This window comes from Loxodonta africana, chromosome 15 (genome assembly GCF_030014295.1).
Source record: "Loxodonta africana isolate mLoxAfr1 chromosome 15, mLoxAfr1.hap2, whole genome shotgun sequence".
In the NCBI taxonomy this organism is placed as follows: Eukaryota; Metazoa; Chordata; class Mammalia; order Proboscidea; family Elephantidae; genus Loxodonta; species Loxodonta africana.
Window position 1 is genome coordinate 79546086 of NC_087356.1, and position 17147 is coordinate 79563232.

At 46.5% G+C, this 17147-nt stretch overlaps 1 protein-coding gene across 8 annotated transcripts in view; it reads left to right on the top strand.

Moving 5' to 3' along the window:
- Nucleotides 1–14492, top strand: part of LOC100666393 (FXYD domain-containing ion transport regulator 6) — a 36419-nt gene extending 21927 nt beyond the window's left edge. For 6 of the 8 annotated variants that reach the window (XR_010318025.1, XR_010318023.1, XR_010318021.1 and 3 more), the window contains 6 exons: nt 8706–8768; nt 9273–9311; nt 9453–9527; nt 10103–10139; nt 10550–10738; nt 10822–10871. Coding sequence is in view for 1 of the 8 variants with exons in the window: in XM_023558179.2 (XP_023413947.1) it covers nt 8711–8768; nt 9273–9311; nt 9453–9527; nt 10103–10139; nt 10822–10871; nt 11469–11497 (288 nt within the window). In the remaining 7 variants the exon portion in view is untranslated. Of the gene's footprint in view, nt 1–8705; nt 8769–9272; nt 9312–9452; nt 9528–10102; nt 10140–10549; nt 10739–10821; nt 10872–11468; nt 11520–14375 lie in introns of those variants that run through there. The other 2 variants (XM_023558179.2, XR_010318020.1) reach the window with 2 other exon arrangements.
- Nucleotides 14493–17147: the final 2655 nt, after the last annotated feature.

Genomic DNA, 17147 nt, shown 5'->3' on the forward strand with positions numbered 1-17147 from the left:
TGAGCTGCTGACCATTGTGCCCAGCAGCCTGAGACCCTTGGCATGTGTCTTTCGTACTCTTAGGAGGGCCCCTACTTGCCTAACCCTCTCCTGGCTAGAGCTGGTCAAGGGGCCACTCTGAGAAGCCTGACCCATTTGTCCTTCCTCTGTCACCTCCGATCCAGTATTCACCTCATGACCTAATTTAGGATTTGAAGATTTTACTGTCCAGTTTCATACTCTTTCCAGGTCCTGAGTCCAGTCTGCCCACTGACTGAGCAAGCTGCAGAATGAACTTGAAGATGTAATTTGGAGATGGGACTTAGTCTGGGAAGTAGCGGGAAACCTGCCCCCTTCTCTCCCAAACAAGGAAACATAAAGGCTTTGCAAATAGCAAGTGCTCAGAACTAATTTTATTACATAGTTTGACAGAAATGTAGTTAAGGCAGTATGGTTGGCTGATACGTTGAAGGAAATTTCCACTACAAAAGACTCGATCCTGTGTAAACCAGGTTTGTTATTACAGGGTTTAACTCAGAAGAAGTAAGGGAAATTTCCAGTCACCTGTTACCATGACCTCCCTCACACCAAAAACTACCCAGAACTGAAAATGCCAAAAGCCATCAGATAAAACTAGCACCGCCTCCGTGAAGCGTGACCAGGGTGAGGCCAGATCGCCACCCAAGACAGACGCTCGTTGACGTCACTGCCTTCCGGAGACTCAGCAAAACTGGGAAGCCAACTCTGAGACTCACATTAAGCCCAAACCAAAAACCAAACCCATTGCTGTCCAGTTGATTCCGACTCATAGTGATCCTATAGGACAGAGTAGCACTGCCCCATAGGGCTTCTAGGGAGTGGCGGGTGGATTCAAACTGCTGACTTTTTGGTTAGCAGCCGTAGTTCTTAACCACCGGACCACCAGGGCTCCAGTCCAGGACCCTTAAAATGGGCTCAAGTGATCTTAGTTGGTATCTGCACCCCCTCAGGCTCCAAGATAAAGCAAACATGAATCCTCTCTGGAGAAAAGCATTCCATTTTAGAACTGCCGATTTTCCATATATTAAAATCGAGCAAATAGAAGCTCATGATCAAAGATTACCAAACACAGAAAAATAAATAAATAAAAACCACTATGATTGGGAGCTACAGAAACAACAAATAAATTCAGACCCCAAGATTTAAGATTTTGGAATTATCGGATATCGGATACAAGTTATAAAATAACTATGTAGGACCTGTTGGAAGAAATCGAGTGGGATCACATAATGAGGAGGCATTATGCCCTCTCACATTTGAGGGGAGGGGATTATACAAAGGCTTGAACACTGGAAGGTGGGAATTACTGGGGATCACCTCAGGTTTGTCATTTCACAAGGGTGAAATGAAAACATTTGTCAGTTAAGCAAATAGATTTTCATTAAAGAAAATTCTAAACTGTTCTTCAGGAATAAAGAAATGGTTTGAAGGATGGCTAGAATTCAAAAAGAATGGGGAGTAAATCAATTAGTAAATATGTTGTTTTAGTTATCTATTACTGCTTAACAAATTACCCCCAAATTCAGCCGCTTAAAACAACAAACATTTATTATCACACCAGTTTCTGAGGGTCACGAATCTGGGTACAACATAGCTGGGTGGTTCTTGCTCAGGATCTTCAATGAGGTTGCCATCAAGCTGTCAGGCAGGGTGGTAGTCATCTGAAGGCTCCAGGCTTCTACGTCCAAATTCACTCATGTGGTTCATGGCAGGTCTTAAAACCTCACGGGCTTTTGAACTGAGGCCCTCAGTTCTTTGCCACATGGACTTCTCTACAGGGGTGCCTACGTATCCTCAAGACATGACAGCTAGCTCCCCCCAGAGCAATCTGAGAGAGAAAGAAGCCTTTTATGACATACCATCACTTCTGTCACTTCCATGGTCACACAGATCAAGCCTGGCACATTGTTGGAGGGGCCCATACAAGGATGTGAACACTGAGAGGTATTGGATGCCACCTTCTAGGCTGGCTTCTACACACATGGATAAATCTAAACAAACATTGTTTTCATGAAATACAAATACTAATAGCTACATCGTAGGATTAAATAAAAGACAGGGCTGAAATTTTATTGTACAGTAATAGCATATATATCAGGAGGGGGGTGATTTGAATTAAAAAGTTCTGCTATTCTATTTTTCAAGGAGGGTATTATCTACTAACTATTATACTTATTGGAGCCCTGGTGGCGCAGTGATTAAGAGGTTGGCTGCTAACCAGAAGGTCAGCAGTTTGAATCCACGAGCCGCTCCTTGGAAACCCTGTGGGGCAGTTCTAGCCTGTCCTGTAGGGTTGCTGTGAGTCAGAATTGACTCGATGGCAGTGGTTTTTTGTTGTTGTCTATTATACTTATTAACTAGACATTTTGGTCTTTGTTAAATTGAATAAAAATTTAATACACATCGTAAAATTCCAAAGGTAACCACTAGAAGGCTAGAAATCGCTTGTATAATTTTTAAACCAGTAGAAAGGGAAATGAATAAGAAAAAAAAAAAAAGTCCAAAAATAAAGTCAAAATAAAGAAGCACAAGGAAAGTGGGAGGGGAGGAGGGAGAATGGCAGAAACAGGACCAAATACATCAATAATCACCTTGGCAGATAATAGAGACTATCAGGTTGATTTTTTAAAAAAATATTTCCAGCTCTTTGCTGTTTATAATGGACACACGCAGCACATAAGGACAGAAAGAGGTAGAAAGTGAAATAGAATTTAAGACAGAGAAATCACTACATAGTCCTCGAAGATCCAACTCCTAAAATATAACAATTTTAAACTTTGTTAGAATATTATAAAAAAACACAGGGATAAATTTATAAATGTTCCCTCGTAGTAGTAAATTTCAAAGCACCTATCTCAAAAAAAAAAAAAAAAAAAAATAGAAAGGACATAAAAATGTAAACAACACAATAATTTAAAATATTTGGGACTTACATAGAACTTCCTTCCCAACAATTCAGGAATTCACAATCTTCTAAGCATACATGGAACATAAGTGCTTAAATAAATAGGCCATAAAAGAGTCTCAGTACATATCAGGGCATCTGTATAATATGGAGCACATTCTCTGATCACAGTGCACTTAAGTTAGAAATCAATAACAAAAGTAAATTAAAAATCACCATAAAAAAAAAAAAACCCAGTGCAGTCGAGTCACTTCTGACTCATAGCAACCCTATAGATTTGGAAAATTTTAAAAACATAACTCTTAATAAAGCATGAGTCAAATAAGAAATTATAGTGGAAGTTAAAATTACTAAGAACAGAAATTTTAAAAAGTCATAATGGGAAAACCTATATGATGGAGCAAAAGTGGCACTTAGAAATTTATAGTCTTAAATGCTTATATTAGAAAACAAGAAATTAATGAATTAGGTATCCAACATAAGATACACATAAAGAAAGAACAATATAATAAGCCCAAAGAATGTACAAGGGCAAGATGAAAACTTGAAACATACAATAAAGAAGATCAATAGAGGCAATAATTGGCTCTTTGAAAAGATTGATAAACCTCTGGTGATACTGATGGAGAATAGAAGCAGTTGTCGCAAGCAATATTAGGAATGAAAAATGGACATACCTACAGATCCGGCAGAAATTAAAATAGTAATACATGAAGATGTTAAAAAAAAAAAAAACCCAACTATGGTAATAAATTTGAAAGCAGGAAATTATATTTTGTATAAAATCATGACTTCCTTAATGTACTGAGGAAGAAATAGAAATCTGAAGAGTGCCATGACCGTTCATCAATTAAACAGGCAATTTAAAAGTCTTCCCATAAAGAAAACACCAAGTCCAGATGGTTTCACAGGTTACTTTTACCAAATTTTCAAAGAACAGATTATTTCAATCTTCTGCAAACTCTTCCAGGGAATAGCCAGAGAGGGCATACTTGTTCTGTGAGGCTAGTACTGTCATGATACCCAAACCAGGCAAGGCCAACACAGTAAAATCACGCTTATAGCCCAGTCTCACTCATGCACACTGAGGCAAAAATCCTAAATATCAGCAAACCAAACCCAGGAGTTTATTAAAAAAAAAAAAGTTGCCATAGACTCATGGTGACCCCATATGTGTCAAAGTAGAAATGTGCTTCATGGGGTTTTCAACGACTGATATTTTCAGAAGTAGATCACCAGGCCTTTTTTTCCTAGGCACCTTGGGGTGGATGCAAACATCTAAGCTTTCAGTTCACAGCTGAGAGTGTTAATTGTTTGCCCCAGAAATGCAAGGATGGTTTAGAATTAGAAAATCCATATGTATAGTTTACCTCATTGATAGACTAAAGGAGAAAAAGCGTAAGATCTCAGTAGATACAGAACACTCATTCATAATTAATGAAAACAGAAGCCTCTCAGAAAGCTAGGATTAGAGGAGAACTTCTAAATTACTAGAAGCACTCCATTTAAAATCAGGAATAAAACCAAGGGGGATATGTGTGTCCCTTACCACTGTTACCCCTTATTTTACTGGAGGTCCTATCAAGGGGAGTTAAGACAAGAACTAGAATTAAGCAGTATAAGAATTGGAAAGAAACAATCCTGCATCATTTACAGAGGACATGTCTACAAAGAAAACCCAAAGAAATCTACAGGTAAATTATTGGAAATAATGAGAGTTTAGCAAGATTACTGGATTTAAGATCAGTATATAAAAATCAGTTGCTTTTTTCTATACCGGCAAAAATTGGAACACACACACATAAGTTAGCACTTAAGTAGTAATAAAAATTATAAGATACCTAGGAATAAGGTAATAATGGGATATCATAGCTGATGTCACATGGATCCTGGCTGAAAGCAGAGAATACAAGAAGGATGTTTACCTGTGTTTTATTGACTATGCAAAGGCATTCGACTATGTGGATCATAGCGAATTATGGTTAACATTGGGAAGGATGGGAATTCCAGAACACTTAATTGTGCTCATGGGGAACCTTTACATAGATCAAGAGGTAGTTGTTCGGACGGAGTAAGGGGATACTGAGTGGTTTAAAGTCAGGAAAGGTGTGCGCCAGGGTTGTATTCTTTCACCATACCTATTCAGTCTGTATGCTGAGCAAATAATACGAGAAGCTGCACTGTACGAAGAAGAACGGGGCATCAGGATTGGAGGAGGACTCATTAACAACCTGCATTATGCAGATGACACAACCTTGCTTGGTGAAAGTGAAGAAGACTTGAAGCACTTACTAATGAAGATCAAAGACCACAGCCTTCAGTATGGACTACACCTCAACATAAAACAGAAATCCTCACAACTGGACCATAAAAGCATCATGATAAATGGAGAAAAGATTGAAGTTGTCAAGGATTTCATTTTACTTGCATCCACAGTCAAAACAAAAGATGCCTTGCATTGGGCAAATCTGCTACAAAAAAAAAAACCTCTTTAAAGTGTTGAAAAGCAAAGATGTCACCTTGAAGACCAAGGTGCGCCTGACGCAAGCCATGGTATTTTCAGTTGCCTCATAGGCATGCGAAAGCTGGACGATGAATAAAGAAGACTGAAGAAGGATTGATGCCTTTGAATTGTGGTGTTGAAGAACGAAAAACCAAACCAAACCCGTTGCTGTCGAGTCGATTCCGACTCAGGTATTGGAGAGGAGTGCTGAATGTACCATGGACTATGAGAAGAACGAACAGATCTGCCTTGGAAGCACAGCAAGAATGCTCCTTCGAAGCAAGGGTGGCGAGACTGCGTCTCTCATACTTTGGGCATGTTATCAGGTGGGATCAGTCCCTGGAGAAGGACATCTTGCTTGGTATAGAGGGTCAGTGAGAAAGAGAATGACCCTCAACGAAATGGATTGACAAGGTGGCTGCAACAGTGAGCTCAAGCGTAGCGGCAATTGTGGGGATGGCACAGGACTGGGCAGTGTTTCGTTCTGTTGTACAGAGGGTCGCTGTGAGTCAGGACTGACTTGACAGCACCCAACAACAACAACAGGAATAAATCTAACAGAAGATGTGTGTGATTGTATTAGGGTTAGGATTTGGCTTTATTTGTACACAAGAGACTCAAAATCAGAAAATGTCAGTTCTCCCGAAGTTATTTTTCTATAACTAGATCCTTTGCAATGCCCATGAAAATCCTATATATGCGTGTGTGTTATATATGAAGACATTCCTGAAGGAGGAGGAGGAAGAACAGAAAAAGAAGGGAGACGCTTCTGCTGCCACATGGCAAGATTACTATTTGTTGTTGTTACCATCAAGTCAGCCCTGACTCATGGCAACCCCATGTACAAATCAAAACAGCTACACTGAATAATATATTATTTATATTTTCATATCCATGTGGTAAATGTGTTTTTGAAAAGAGAATATTGCTCTGCTATAAAAAAGGAATGAAGTTTTGATACAGACTACAAAGTGGATGAAGTTTGAAAAGAATGCTAAGTGAAAGCCAGATGCAAAAGGCTGTATATTTTGTGATCCCATTTATATGAAAAGTCCAGACGAGGCGAATCCACAGAGACAGAAAGTAGACTACTGGGTGCCAGGGGCTGGAGGGAGGGGGAGATGGGCAGTGTCTGCTAATGAGTATGGGGCTTCTTTCTGAGGTGATGAAAGTGTCCTGTAAACTGCTGATGGGAAGCTCAGGTCCCTGGATGGTGCAGATGGTTTGCGCTTGACCACTAGCCTAGAGGTTGGTGGTTTGGACCCACCCAGGGGTGCCACAGAAGAAAGGCCTGGCAATCTCCTGTACAAATTACAGCCAAGAAAACCTTATGGAGCAGTTCTACTTTGTCATGAGAACCAACTTTACAGCAACAGGTTTGGTTTTTGGTTTTGGATGAGAGCAAAACTTTGTGAATATACTAAAATCCACTTAAAATGGTGAATTTCGTGGCATGTGAAATATGTCTTAGTAAAAAAATTTCTTTAAAATAAATATGAGGGAATACTTAAAAATATATATTTTTATAATACTGGCTACCTCTAGGAGGGAAGGAGGGGGAGGGACTGGAGGAAAATATCGGCAAGTACAGCATTACTTGTGAAGTTTTAGTTCTTAAAGTAGATGCTTATGGGTGTTTATCTCATTGGCATTATATTCTGCATGGATACAGATATGTAGCATGTCTTTCATTGTGTGTGTGTTTTGCGTTATATTTTATACATATACAAATATACGTAACATATAATGAAAGATACGTGTGTATTACATATTTGTATACGTATAAAATGTAATGCAAAAATTAAAAGAAATAAAAATATTGAATAGCCTTAAAAGCAACTTACTTTTTAGGCTTTTCGAAAAACGCGTTTTGCATTGCTCCTCTGAGCCCAAGGTTTGTGCCTTGGGCCTGGCTCTGGACGTGGTTGTTCTGACCTCTGGTGGCTGAAGGGTGAAGAGCAACAGTTGCTACTTAATCCAGACACCTCTGGGGCCTGGGAAAACCCACTTCGAACCCCTGCTGAGAGTTTGCATCCCTAACAAGTTCCCTGCTGAGAATTTTTATTTCCACCCCAGATATACTGAATCAGAATCTACATTTTAACAAGATCCCTGGGTGATTCTTAGGCATAACTTCCTGGGAACTTATTACACATGCAAATTCTCAGCAAGGGTACAAACTGGAATAGCCCTGTTTGAAGCCCTGGTGAAAACAATGTGGGTGACCCCTCAGAGCAAGCCCTGCGTGGTCCTGACCACTAGACCTGTATTCAGGGGTTCAGGCCACTGCCAGACCCACCCCACTTGGAAAAGAACAAAGGGTTTGGGGCTTTCCTGGTTTGGGTTCCTTCCGCCTTTTCCTCTCTGGCTCTTTACATATCTAATTCCAGCCATGAGGTGTGTGTAACTCCCCCAAAATTTGTCTCTCAGAGGGACCAACTGGTCCTACCTCTGCCTCCACCCAGATGGCCCACCTGGGGCCCCCACCCGAGACCAGGGACTTGAACTCATGAACAGAGCTTGGGTATCTTCTGGGGAAGGTGCGGCCAGGTGTTGAAGCTCAGAGAACCCTATCTCTGAGCTCCCTTTGTTTAACCGCCTCTTCTGCTGGAGGCTCTTGGAGGATTGTGGAAGAGTTGACTTGGGTGCCGTAGCCATGAGGGTGTGAGGGGACCTTCAGGGAGAACAGGGCTTACCACACAGAGTACAGTAAACAGTAAGCTTCCCTCCATCTGGCTGACTAGATTAGCAGGTTGTGGGTTTACCGGCCCCCCATTTAATCTGGACATGAACAAGAGTTTCTGACGGTACATGCTGGCTGTGGGGAGCCAGGCCAGAAAGTCCTAGACATCTTAATGAATAAGGGTTGGCCACAGAGGGTGGCCTGGAGAGAAGGGCCCAGATGAGATCATCCCCAAGGTCCTTACGGCTTTGGCACCAGACAGGCAGTGTGGCGGAGGGGTTACAGAGCTGGCTTGGGATCTAAGCTCTGCCACTCACTATCCTGGGTGTTATTTAACCTCTAAGCTTTAAGTTCTCTACCTGCAAAGTGAAGTTAGTAACAGTGCCTGCTCGTAGTATTAACTCAAGTGTATGAATTGAATTAATGCATGCAAAACATTGTGAAAGTTTGATACATGTCAGCTGCCTCTGCTTTGGTGGTGGTTCGAACTCTCACATAGACAGCAGAGCTGGGGAATCCCACTCCACCCTGGTTAGGCTGGTGGTTGGGTGGGGGGTCTCCTATCCAGAGACTCTTTTTCCTCCCTCTGTCCCCAGACGCCATGGAGGTGGTGCTGGTCTTTCTATGCAGCCTTCTGGCCTCTGCGGTCCTGGCCAGTGGTAAGTGCCCCTCTACGAGCTGGCTAGGGCAAGATCTGGTCACAGCCCTTTCTGGTCGAAGCTGCTGGCCCTTTGAGACATTTAGGGTTGGGGGTCCTACTTTTGACCTGACCCTTGGGCGTCAGACCTGCACATCAGGCTCAGAATCGTAATAAAGCAACTTTCGCCCGATGCAAGCTGCTTGTCTTTCCTTAGCTCGTGTTTCCTTGTCTGTAACAAGAGGATAACCACCCCTGCCTTTGGGGACGACATGTGCTCTGATGTGCTGTGCAAGCAGGGTCTCTGCTGGGGCTCTGAGCCGTGCCTGTCCTCGGCTCGCAGGTGGGGCCTGACAGCAGGCCCACCCTCCGGTGCTTTTCTAGGTGACTGTGCTTATTGGGCCCACTTCCCAGGAATCCCTTTATGGGGGGTGGATCTGTGAGGCAAGGGAAGGGAGTTGGGAACCAGGATGTAGGCGTAGAAGTGGCTGTCTTCCTCCTGACCGTGTCTGTTTATTGTTTGCAGCAACTGAGCAGGAGAAAGAAACGGACCCTTTTCATTATGGTGAGTGGTGGAGGCACCCCTGGGTGGAGAGACGTGAGGGTGAGGGTGCATGCAGGGAGGTACATTTGTCCAAGGGAGGGACAGACAGGCTCTCTCTGGCTCCGCCCTTCTTCCATCTCTCATCCTTGGTTCCTTTGGCAGACTATCAGACCCTGAGGATCGGGGGCCTGGTGTTCGCCGTGGTCCTCTTCTCGGTGGGGGTCCTCCTTATCCTGAGTAAGTGTGATTGTTCTTTTGCTCGCTCTGTAATGACTGAGGCTGCTAAGTGGGTGAACAGTGTAAGAGCTTGGCTATAATCTCTTCTGGAGAGGGAATGAGCCTATCTGTCCTCCGTGGTATCTCTAGGTCCTGACACAGTGCTGGGCACATACTGAGTGCTCAGTAAAACAGTGGAACAGGAACAGAACACATGCTGGGTGAAGGGAAGCCCAGATAAGATGGGCAGGGTGAGCCCTCTGGGTGCCGTATCCAGCAGGGCATGAGTGGGGAGCCACAGGAGATGGGTGGGAGGTACTGTCCTTGGGGTGCCCTGCAGGATAAGTCTTGAGTTGGTTTCTCCACGTGACCCTGGTCTGCACAGAGCCCTCGGCACCTTCACAATCACGCAGCCTGTGGCGGTGTAACCCCCAGAGCTGTCCAGTGTACCACCTTGTCCTCCCGAGGCCTCTACTTCCACACAGGGTTGCCGCATAAACCTGTGCAGCTCCAGGGGTGCCGTTTCCACAGTCACAGGACTACACAGACGCGGGGCAACCAGCAGCCTGACCTTGCGTGGTTTCTTTGCCTTTCAGGTCGGAGGTGCAAGTGCAGTTTCAGTCAGAAGCCCCGGTAAGGCGCCGTGGCTGTGGACATCTGGGGTGACACTAGGAGGGGACATGGACGGGCCCGTGTTGTGTGGCTCCCAGTGGGCGTCCTCTTGGATTTTTGTCTCAGAAAGAGGGTGTGTGTTGTAGATGGTAGGGGTAGAAGTTTGAGGACTGTCAGGCAGACTTTGGGGCAAAGGAAAGGTCAAAACATGGAGAGTTAGCCCATCTCTGACTCTCCTGATGGAAACGGGTGGGTAAGAAGGTCCTGGAACCTTGTCTGCAGAGCAGCAGAGGGCTGTGTGGCCTCCCTTGATGTTCATCCCCTCTCTGTAGGACTGGGGCACGGTCCCTGCTCGTCACTTGTTCATTTTGCTTTTGGGGCTGAGTAGAAACTTGGACCCCCTTTCATTTCTCCCTCTCCCTTGCATAAAGGTCACACCCCATAAAGGTCACACCCACACGACCTGAGCCCCCGTGTGGCCGTAGGCCACCCCTTCCCAGTACTCGGTTCTCTCGGGGGCTGACATTGAAGGATGCTGTGAGTTCCTGCTGACGGGCCCCTTCAGCCCCGCTCCTCCCTCTGCTCCTGTGCCCATGGTAGAGCGTGCTCCAGCCCCTCAGGTGACTTGAGACTGATCACGTGGCCCTGTCCCAGCCATGGTCTTCCCTGGGCATCTCTGACGAGGCTGTGTCTCTTCTCACAGGGCTCCAGGGGATGAGGAGGCCCAGGTGGAGAACCTCATCACTGCAAATGGTAACTCCCCATGGCCACCTGCCCAGAGGGACTGAGGGAGTAGGAGAGGGTACTTGTATGGCTGGGGACGGGACTGTCACCAAGGTACCTTACCCTTCCTAGAGCCAGCCAGACATGTTCCCACAGTGCCAGGAGAGAGGTCCCCAGGACCTCAGTGCATTACCATCCTCACACCCCCAAACTCCCAGTGACAGCCACTGTTGATTGCGCACCTGCTTTGAGTCAGGCACCGTGCAGTGTGTGACAGGCCACATCATGTTTAACCTGCGCATGGCCTCATAAGGTAGCCATCACTCTCCACAGTTTACAGCTGAGGAGCTCAGTTCCTGTCACCCACGAGCAGTAGGGTAAGGTCCAGCCCCCAGGCCTGTCTGACTCTGAATCCCTTGGCTCCCCCAGGGTCAGGTATTGGCATGGCTGCTGTGGGGGTGGCCCACCGTGGTCAAGCTCCCCCGGAGTCAGGCACTGGCACAGCTGCCGTGGGGCGGCCCACTGTGGTTAAGCTCCCCCAGAGTCTGGCGTTGGCACAGCTGCCATGGGGTGGCCCTCTGCAGTAAGGGATCTGTTTTCTACAATCTGTCCTGATTTTCTTTCTAGCAACAGAGCCCCAGAAAGCGGAGAACTGAAGTGTGGCCCTCGGATGGGGAGGTGAGATGCTTTCTTCCTGGATCTTTCCCTGTCACCATCACTATCCTCGACAAGGTCTGGGCCATTGCTAGAGGAGGCCCTATCAGCCAGGTGTGGGAAGTTTTGGGCTGGCTTTTGCAGCAAGCACAGCTCTTACTGGGATTCATCCAGGAATCTCTTAATTTACAATTTCAGATAAAGGTATATATCTGTATATTATACTTTATTTTATGGGAAAAAAGAAAGCAGAAATGAGCTATAAGTTGGAATCGACTCGACGGCAGTGGGTTTGGTTTTTTTGGTTTGATATGTCTGAAAGGAAACCCTGGTGGTATAGTGGCTGCTAACCAAAAGGTCAGCGGTTCGAATCCACCAGGCACTCCTTGGAAACCCTGTGGGGCAGTTCTGCTTTGTCCTGTAGGGTCGCTATGAGTCAGAATCGACTCAACAGCAATGGGTTTAGTTTTTTTTTTTTTGTTTTCATGTCTGAAAGGGGCAATGATACAGCTCAGGACCAGACAAGCCCCAGGCGTCCTGTATATGCGCCCAGCAAACAGCCGAGGAGTTGGTCCTCCACACAAAGCAGTGGACACGGTGGTAGGGTGTCATCCTAGGTGCCACAGGGGCCTGACTTGGGAGAGCATTAGAATTAGTGAACTACCCTTCAGGTGATGGCTTTCAGTCATGATTCAGGAAGTACTTTAGGACCACTTTTTTTTTTTTGAACGTTTTATTATGAAACTTTAAACCTAAACAAAAGCTGGGAGAATGATATAATGACTCACCCCCCGCCCCCCCCGCCCCATACCAGTGTTATTAGTTATCAGCATTTAGGTTCCCTGATTTAGCGTCTGTTTCCATTGTTCATTGCCATGGGCACGGGAGTGTAATAACGGTTGAATGCCTTGTTGTGAGGTGCTGTCCAGTCGATTTTTGACTCAGAGTGATTCATTGTGATAGAATAGAACTGCCCCATCGGGTTTCCTAGGCTGTAATCTTTACGGAAGCAGTTCGCCAGGTGTTTTCTCCCAGAGCCACTTAATCTTTGTGATGTACATTTAAGCCTGGCAGGAACTTAAAGAAGTAGGACAGGTGGGGTTTATCCCCCATTTTATAGATGAAGAAACGGAGTTCAGATGATGTTTAGCCACATAGACAGACTGGAACTTGAGCTCAGGCATTCTGGCCACGCTTTAGTGCCCTTTTCAATTCATCTCCCTTCTCTTGTCTGACTTTCTGACATGTTCTGGAATATGACCGCTGGTTGCTGTCACGTTGATTCTGACTCCTGGTGACCCCACGTGTGTCAGAGCAGAACTGTGCTCCACAGGGACTTCAGTGGCTGATTTTTCAAGAGTAGATCCCCAGGCCTTTTTCCCGGTGCCTCTGGGTGAAGCTGAACCCTCAACCTTTTGGTTAACAGCCAAGCACCTTAGCTGTTTGTACCACCCTGGAATATGCAGGGGCAGGGGATCAGTCTTCTATCAACTTATTTCTGCCTTTTTTTTTTCTTTTTTGCATAAAATAAGGTGTAATATACAAGTATATAAGGAGCTCTGGTGGCACAGTGGTTAAAGCAATCAACTGCTAACTGAAGTGTTGTTGGTTCGAAATCGCCAGCTTCTCTACAGGAGAAAGACGTGGCAGTCTGCTTCTGTAGAGATTGACAGCCTTGGAAACCCTGTGGGATCACTATGAGTCGCCATCAACTCGATGGCAGTGGGTTTTGGGTTATACAGATATAAAACTTTATTCTAAATTGTGAATTAAGAGATTCCTGGATGATAAAATATCTGATCTTTGTTTGACCAGCTTTTACTGTGATTGTAATAATCTCATGTGCTTTCGTAGCACATTCATTGTTTTCCAAGGGCTCTTATATCCTCGTAACAGCTGGGGGTGGGCAGAGCAGGGCTCATTATATCCCTCTTCTGGGATGGAGCTCAGGAAGGTGAGTGCCTTGCCTAAGTTGTGATGATAGTAGAACCCAGCCTAGGATGCAGGTACCTACATCTGATAGCTTCATGTCTACTCATCAAAGCTGGCAGATTAGACTGAGACCCTGTGGAACTGGAGTGGGAAGTTTTCTCAAGGAAGGTAGCCTTGAGCTAGGCATTGCTTTTTCATTTTTTTTTTTAAACTAGGGCTTCCTGGGGGACAGTGGTTGTTCAGTGGTAGAATTCTTGCCTTTCACGCAGGAAAGCTGGCTTATATTCTTGGCCAATGCGCCCCATACACAGCCGCCACTTGTCTGCCCGTGAAGGCTGCGTGCTGCCATGATGCTGAACAGGTTTCAGCAAAGCTTCCAGACCAAGACAGACTAGGAAGAAAGGCCTGGCAATATACTTCCAAAAATCAGCCAGTGGAAACCCTCTGGGTCACAATGATCCAATCCCATTGTGCATGGGGCCTCCATGAGTTAACAGCTGACTTAACAGCAGCTAACAACAGGGCTTCCACAGGGTTTCCGAGGAGCGCCTGGCGGACTTGAACTGCTGACCATTTGGTTAGCAGCCATAGCACTTAATGTGTGGGTGTGTGAACAACAGGGCTTCTTCAGAAACCCCTTTTTCCTAGGTCTCAGGACTGTGAGCAAATACTGAGATGACCTCAAATAGAAAGCCCAAGTTTAATGTCTACCAGGTTCCAGCCCTGGAAGAGCCCCTCCCCTGAGGCCCACCATGCTCCTACGCCTTCATCTCCTCTCCCCGCAGACTTGTGGGCCATCCCTGTTCCTTGGCTTCACTAGGCGCAGGGGGCTTAGAACAGAGTTTCAGTGGGAAAAGGGGCTGTGCTAAAGGTAGGGAGGGAAGTAAGTGAGGATTCCTGAGATGAGCCAAAGTTTTATTTTTTAATTTAAATCAACTTCCTCCTCAGCCTCCAGTACCTGTTGATGCTTCAGAGAACCAGCCACTTCAGCAACAGATCTTTCCCCAGGAGAAGCCAAGAACTCGTGTGTCCCCTGTGCCCCCAATCCTTTCTAACACCAGTCCTCAATGTAACGATGCACCCACCACTTGCCTCCCTGTCCCCAGCCTGCGGTCTCGTCCACTCCTGTGATGTGTCTCTGTGTGTGTGTGTTTGATGACTGTGGTCTTCGTGGCTACTTGTTCGTGGGTGATGTCATATTAGTGAACCCTGGACTCACATTCCTGGGCAGACGCTGAGCCACCATCAGCTCCCCGCTGTTCCCCTGTGGCCCGCCATCACCTCCCGCTCCAAGAAGCCTGCTTTTTCCCTGAGACACCAGTCCCTTCTCTTGATTTAGGGGTGGGCGTAGGGATAGGAAGGAGCTCTGGTGGCTCAGTGGTTAAAGCACTCGACTGCTAACTAAAAGGTTGGCAGTTTGAACCCACCAGGTGCTCTGTGGGAGAAAGATGTGCCTGTCTGCTTCTGGAAAGATTACAGCCTTGGAAACCCTACGGGGCAGTCCTACCCTGTCCTGTAGGGTCGCTATGCATCGGAACCAACATGACAGCGATGGGTTTGGGGCATTTGGGTAGGGGTAGGAGCATGGGGCAGGGAGTCTCTCATGTCTTGGAACTTGGGAAGGTTTACATTACATCCCTTTTGTCATCGCTCTTCGTGGCCTCTCTTCACTCCTCTTACAAGAACCTACTTCCATATTCCACACCTGACCAAGTCTGTTCTGAGGGCCTTGAAGCAATTGGAGGTTCAAAGCAAGGAGCTGTGATCCCCGGCTTTGCCCTCCGGCAGACTGCCCCTTCTGTGCTCATCTTCCATCGAGGAGTCTCCACCTCCCAGGCCCCATTGTAGAGTGGCCAGGGATTCCAGGCCCAGAGCCTCCACTCTGCCCTGGGGAATGTGCCCCTGGCTTGTCTTCTCAGCAATAACCTCATGGGCCCTGGAACTCGGCCCCACTCTCCAACCTTCCCTGCTTCCGAGACCCCGGTCTATAGCCCAGCCCCTCTAGACTCAGACTCCAGTCCCTGAAGCTGAGTCATTTGGCAGGTGATGGTGAAGGGGCCCCATTCTCTATGTGGTCAGCAATCGGGATGGGCAGCAGCAAGAGCAATGGGGTCCTTTGTTCTCCGTCCATGCCCCATGGGTCCAGCAGCTGCCACAGCTCCTGCGTCCACTGCCTGGTCCATCAGTGGGCAGCACAGTGTGGGGCCGACAGTGGTCAGAGGCTGTGCAGGGCTCCGCACAGCCCCGCTGCAGAGGGAACAACAAGAGGCTGAAGGTTATGAAGTGAAGGGAGTGAAAAGTTGAATCAATTCCCACCCCTAGTGTCCATCATATTCTCGTGGAAACTAACCAAACTGTGCCGCTGTGACCAGGACTGCTGTCCTCTGTATTGTGATCTATCCTCTCAAAAAAGGAATAAAGCGTCACTTGTTTCCTACTGGCTCTGAGGTGTTCTCTGCGCTGTAAAAGGACTTGGGTATTTGTTGGGCTTATGGCACTTAAGGAGCCCTGGTGGCGCAGTGGTTAAGAGCTCAGGCTGCTAATCGAAAGGTCGGCAGTTCTCATCCACCAGCCACTCCTTGGGAAGCCCTATGGGGCAACTCTACTCCATCCCATAGGGTGGCTATAAGCTGATATCAGCTCTATGGCAACAGGATTTATGGCCCTTAAAGGCCCCAAGCAACTCCGTCCTTAGTCGGAGGGGCCATGTGAAGACTGCAGAGCCAGCTGTGCTGGGTAGGTTGGTAGGTTTGAGTGTATATTTCCACAGTTTTGCAGTTCACTCCCCGCCCTCCCGCTTCTTCTCTCACCTCCTCTACCCTGTGCCCTCTTCCCTTCCCCCTTATCCCCACGCCCCCTCCCCCTCCCCCTCCCTTTTCTTCACTTCTCCCTCCACTTGCTCCCACCCTTTTCCCTTCCTCCTCCTCCCCCTCCCTTTCTCTCCCTGTTTACCTGCTTCCCTCATCTCCTTCTCCTCCCCTGTTCTCTGGGCCCAGGCTTCATCCTATACCAGAAACTATACATTTTGCATCATCTTGGAGAGGGAAGGAAACCCTGGTGATGTGGTCAAGAGCTACGGCTGCTAACCAAAAGGTCAGCAGTTCAAATCTATGAGGCGCTCCTTGGAAACCCTATGGGGCAGTTCTATTCTGTTCTATAGGGTTGCTACGAGTCAGAATTGACTTGGGGATAGGTTTTTTGGTTTTAGAGAGGGAAAGGGGGTCACAATGGCTTGATCTTGTGAAAACCGCACGCTGGACTGGAATAAAAGAGTCTAATGTTTCTCTTTGGTCAATTCTCCACCAACCAAACACTTGAAAAAGAGGGGCATGGGTGGGTCTCAGGTTATGACCAAAGCCCTTACCCACTTATCTTTCTCCCAACTCAAATACTCCCCCCTCTGCGAAGCCTTCCTGAACTTTAGGCAAATGAGTCCTTTTTGTGTGCTTGCTCCTGGCACCCTTGTTCTTGCCTGTACTGTCACACGTAATAACCTGTACCTGGAATCCAAACCGTAGCAGCCAGGCAGGTGAGCTAATTCGTGAATAAATAGGGCAGAGGGTTCTGGGATCACCTAGAATGTCCTCCCAAAGACATTCCAGTTCCATTTTTTAAAAGGTACTCTTGGTACATCCTACTTTGGTGAGTAGTGACTGGGGTCTTAAAAGCTTGCGAGCGGCCATCTGAGATACAACTATTAGTCTCTCCCCTTCTGGGGCA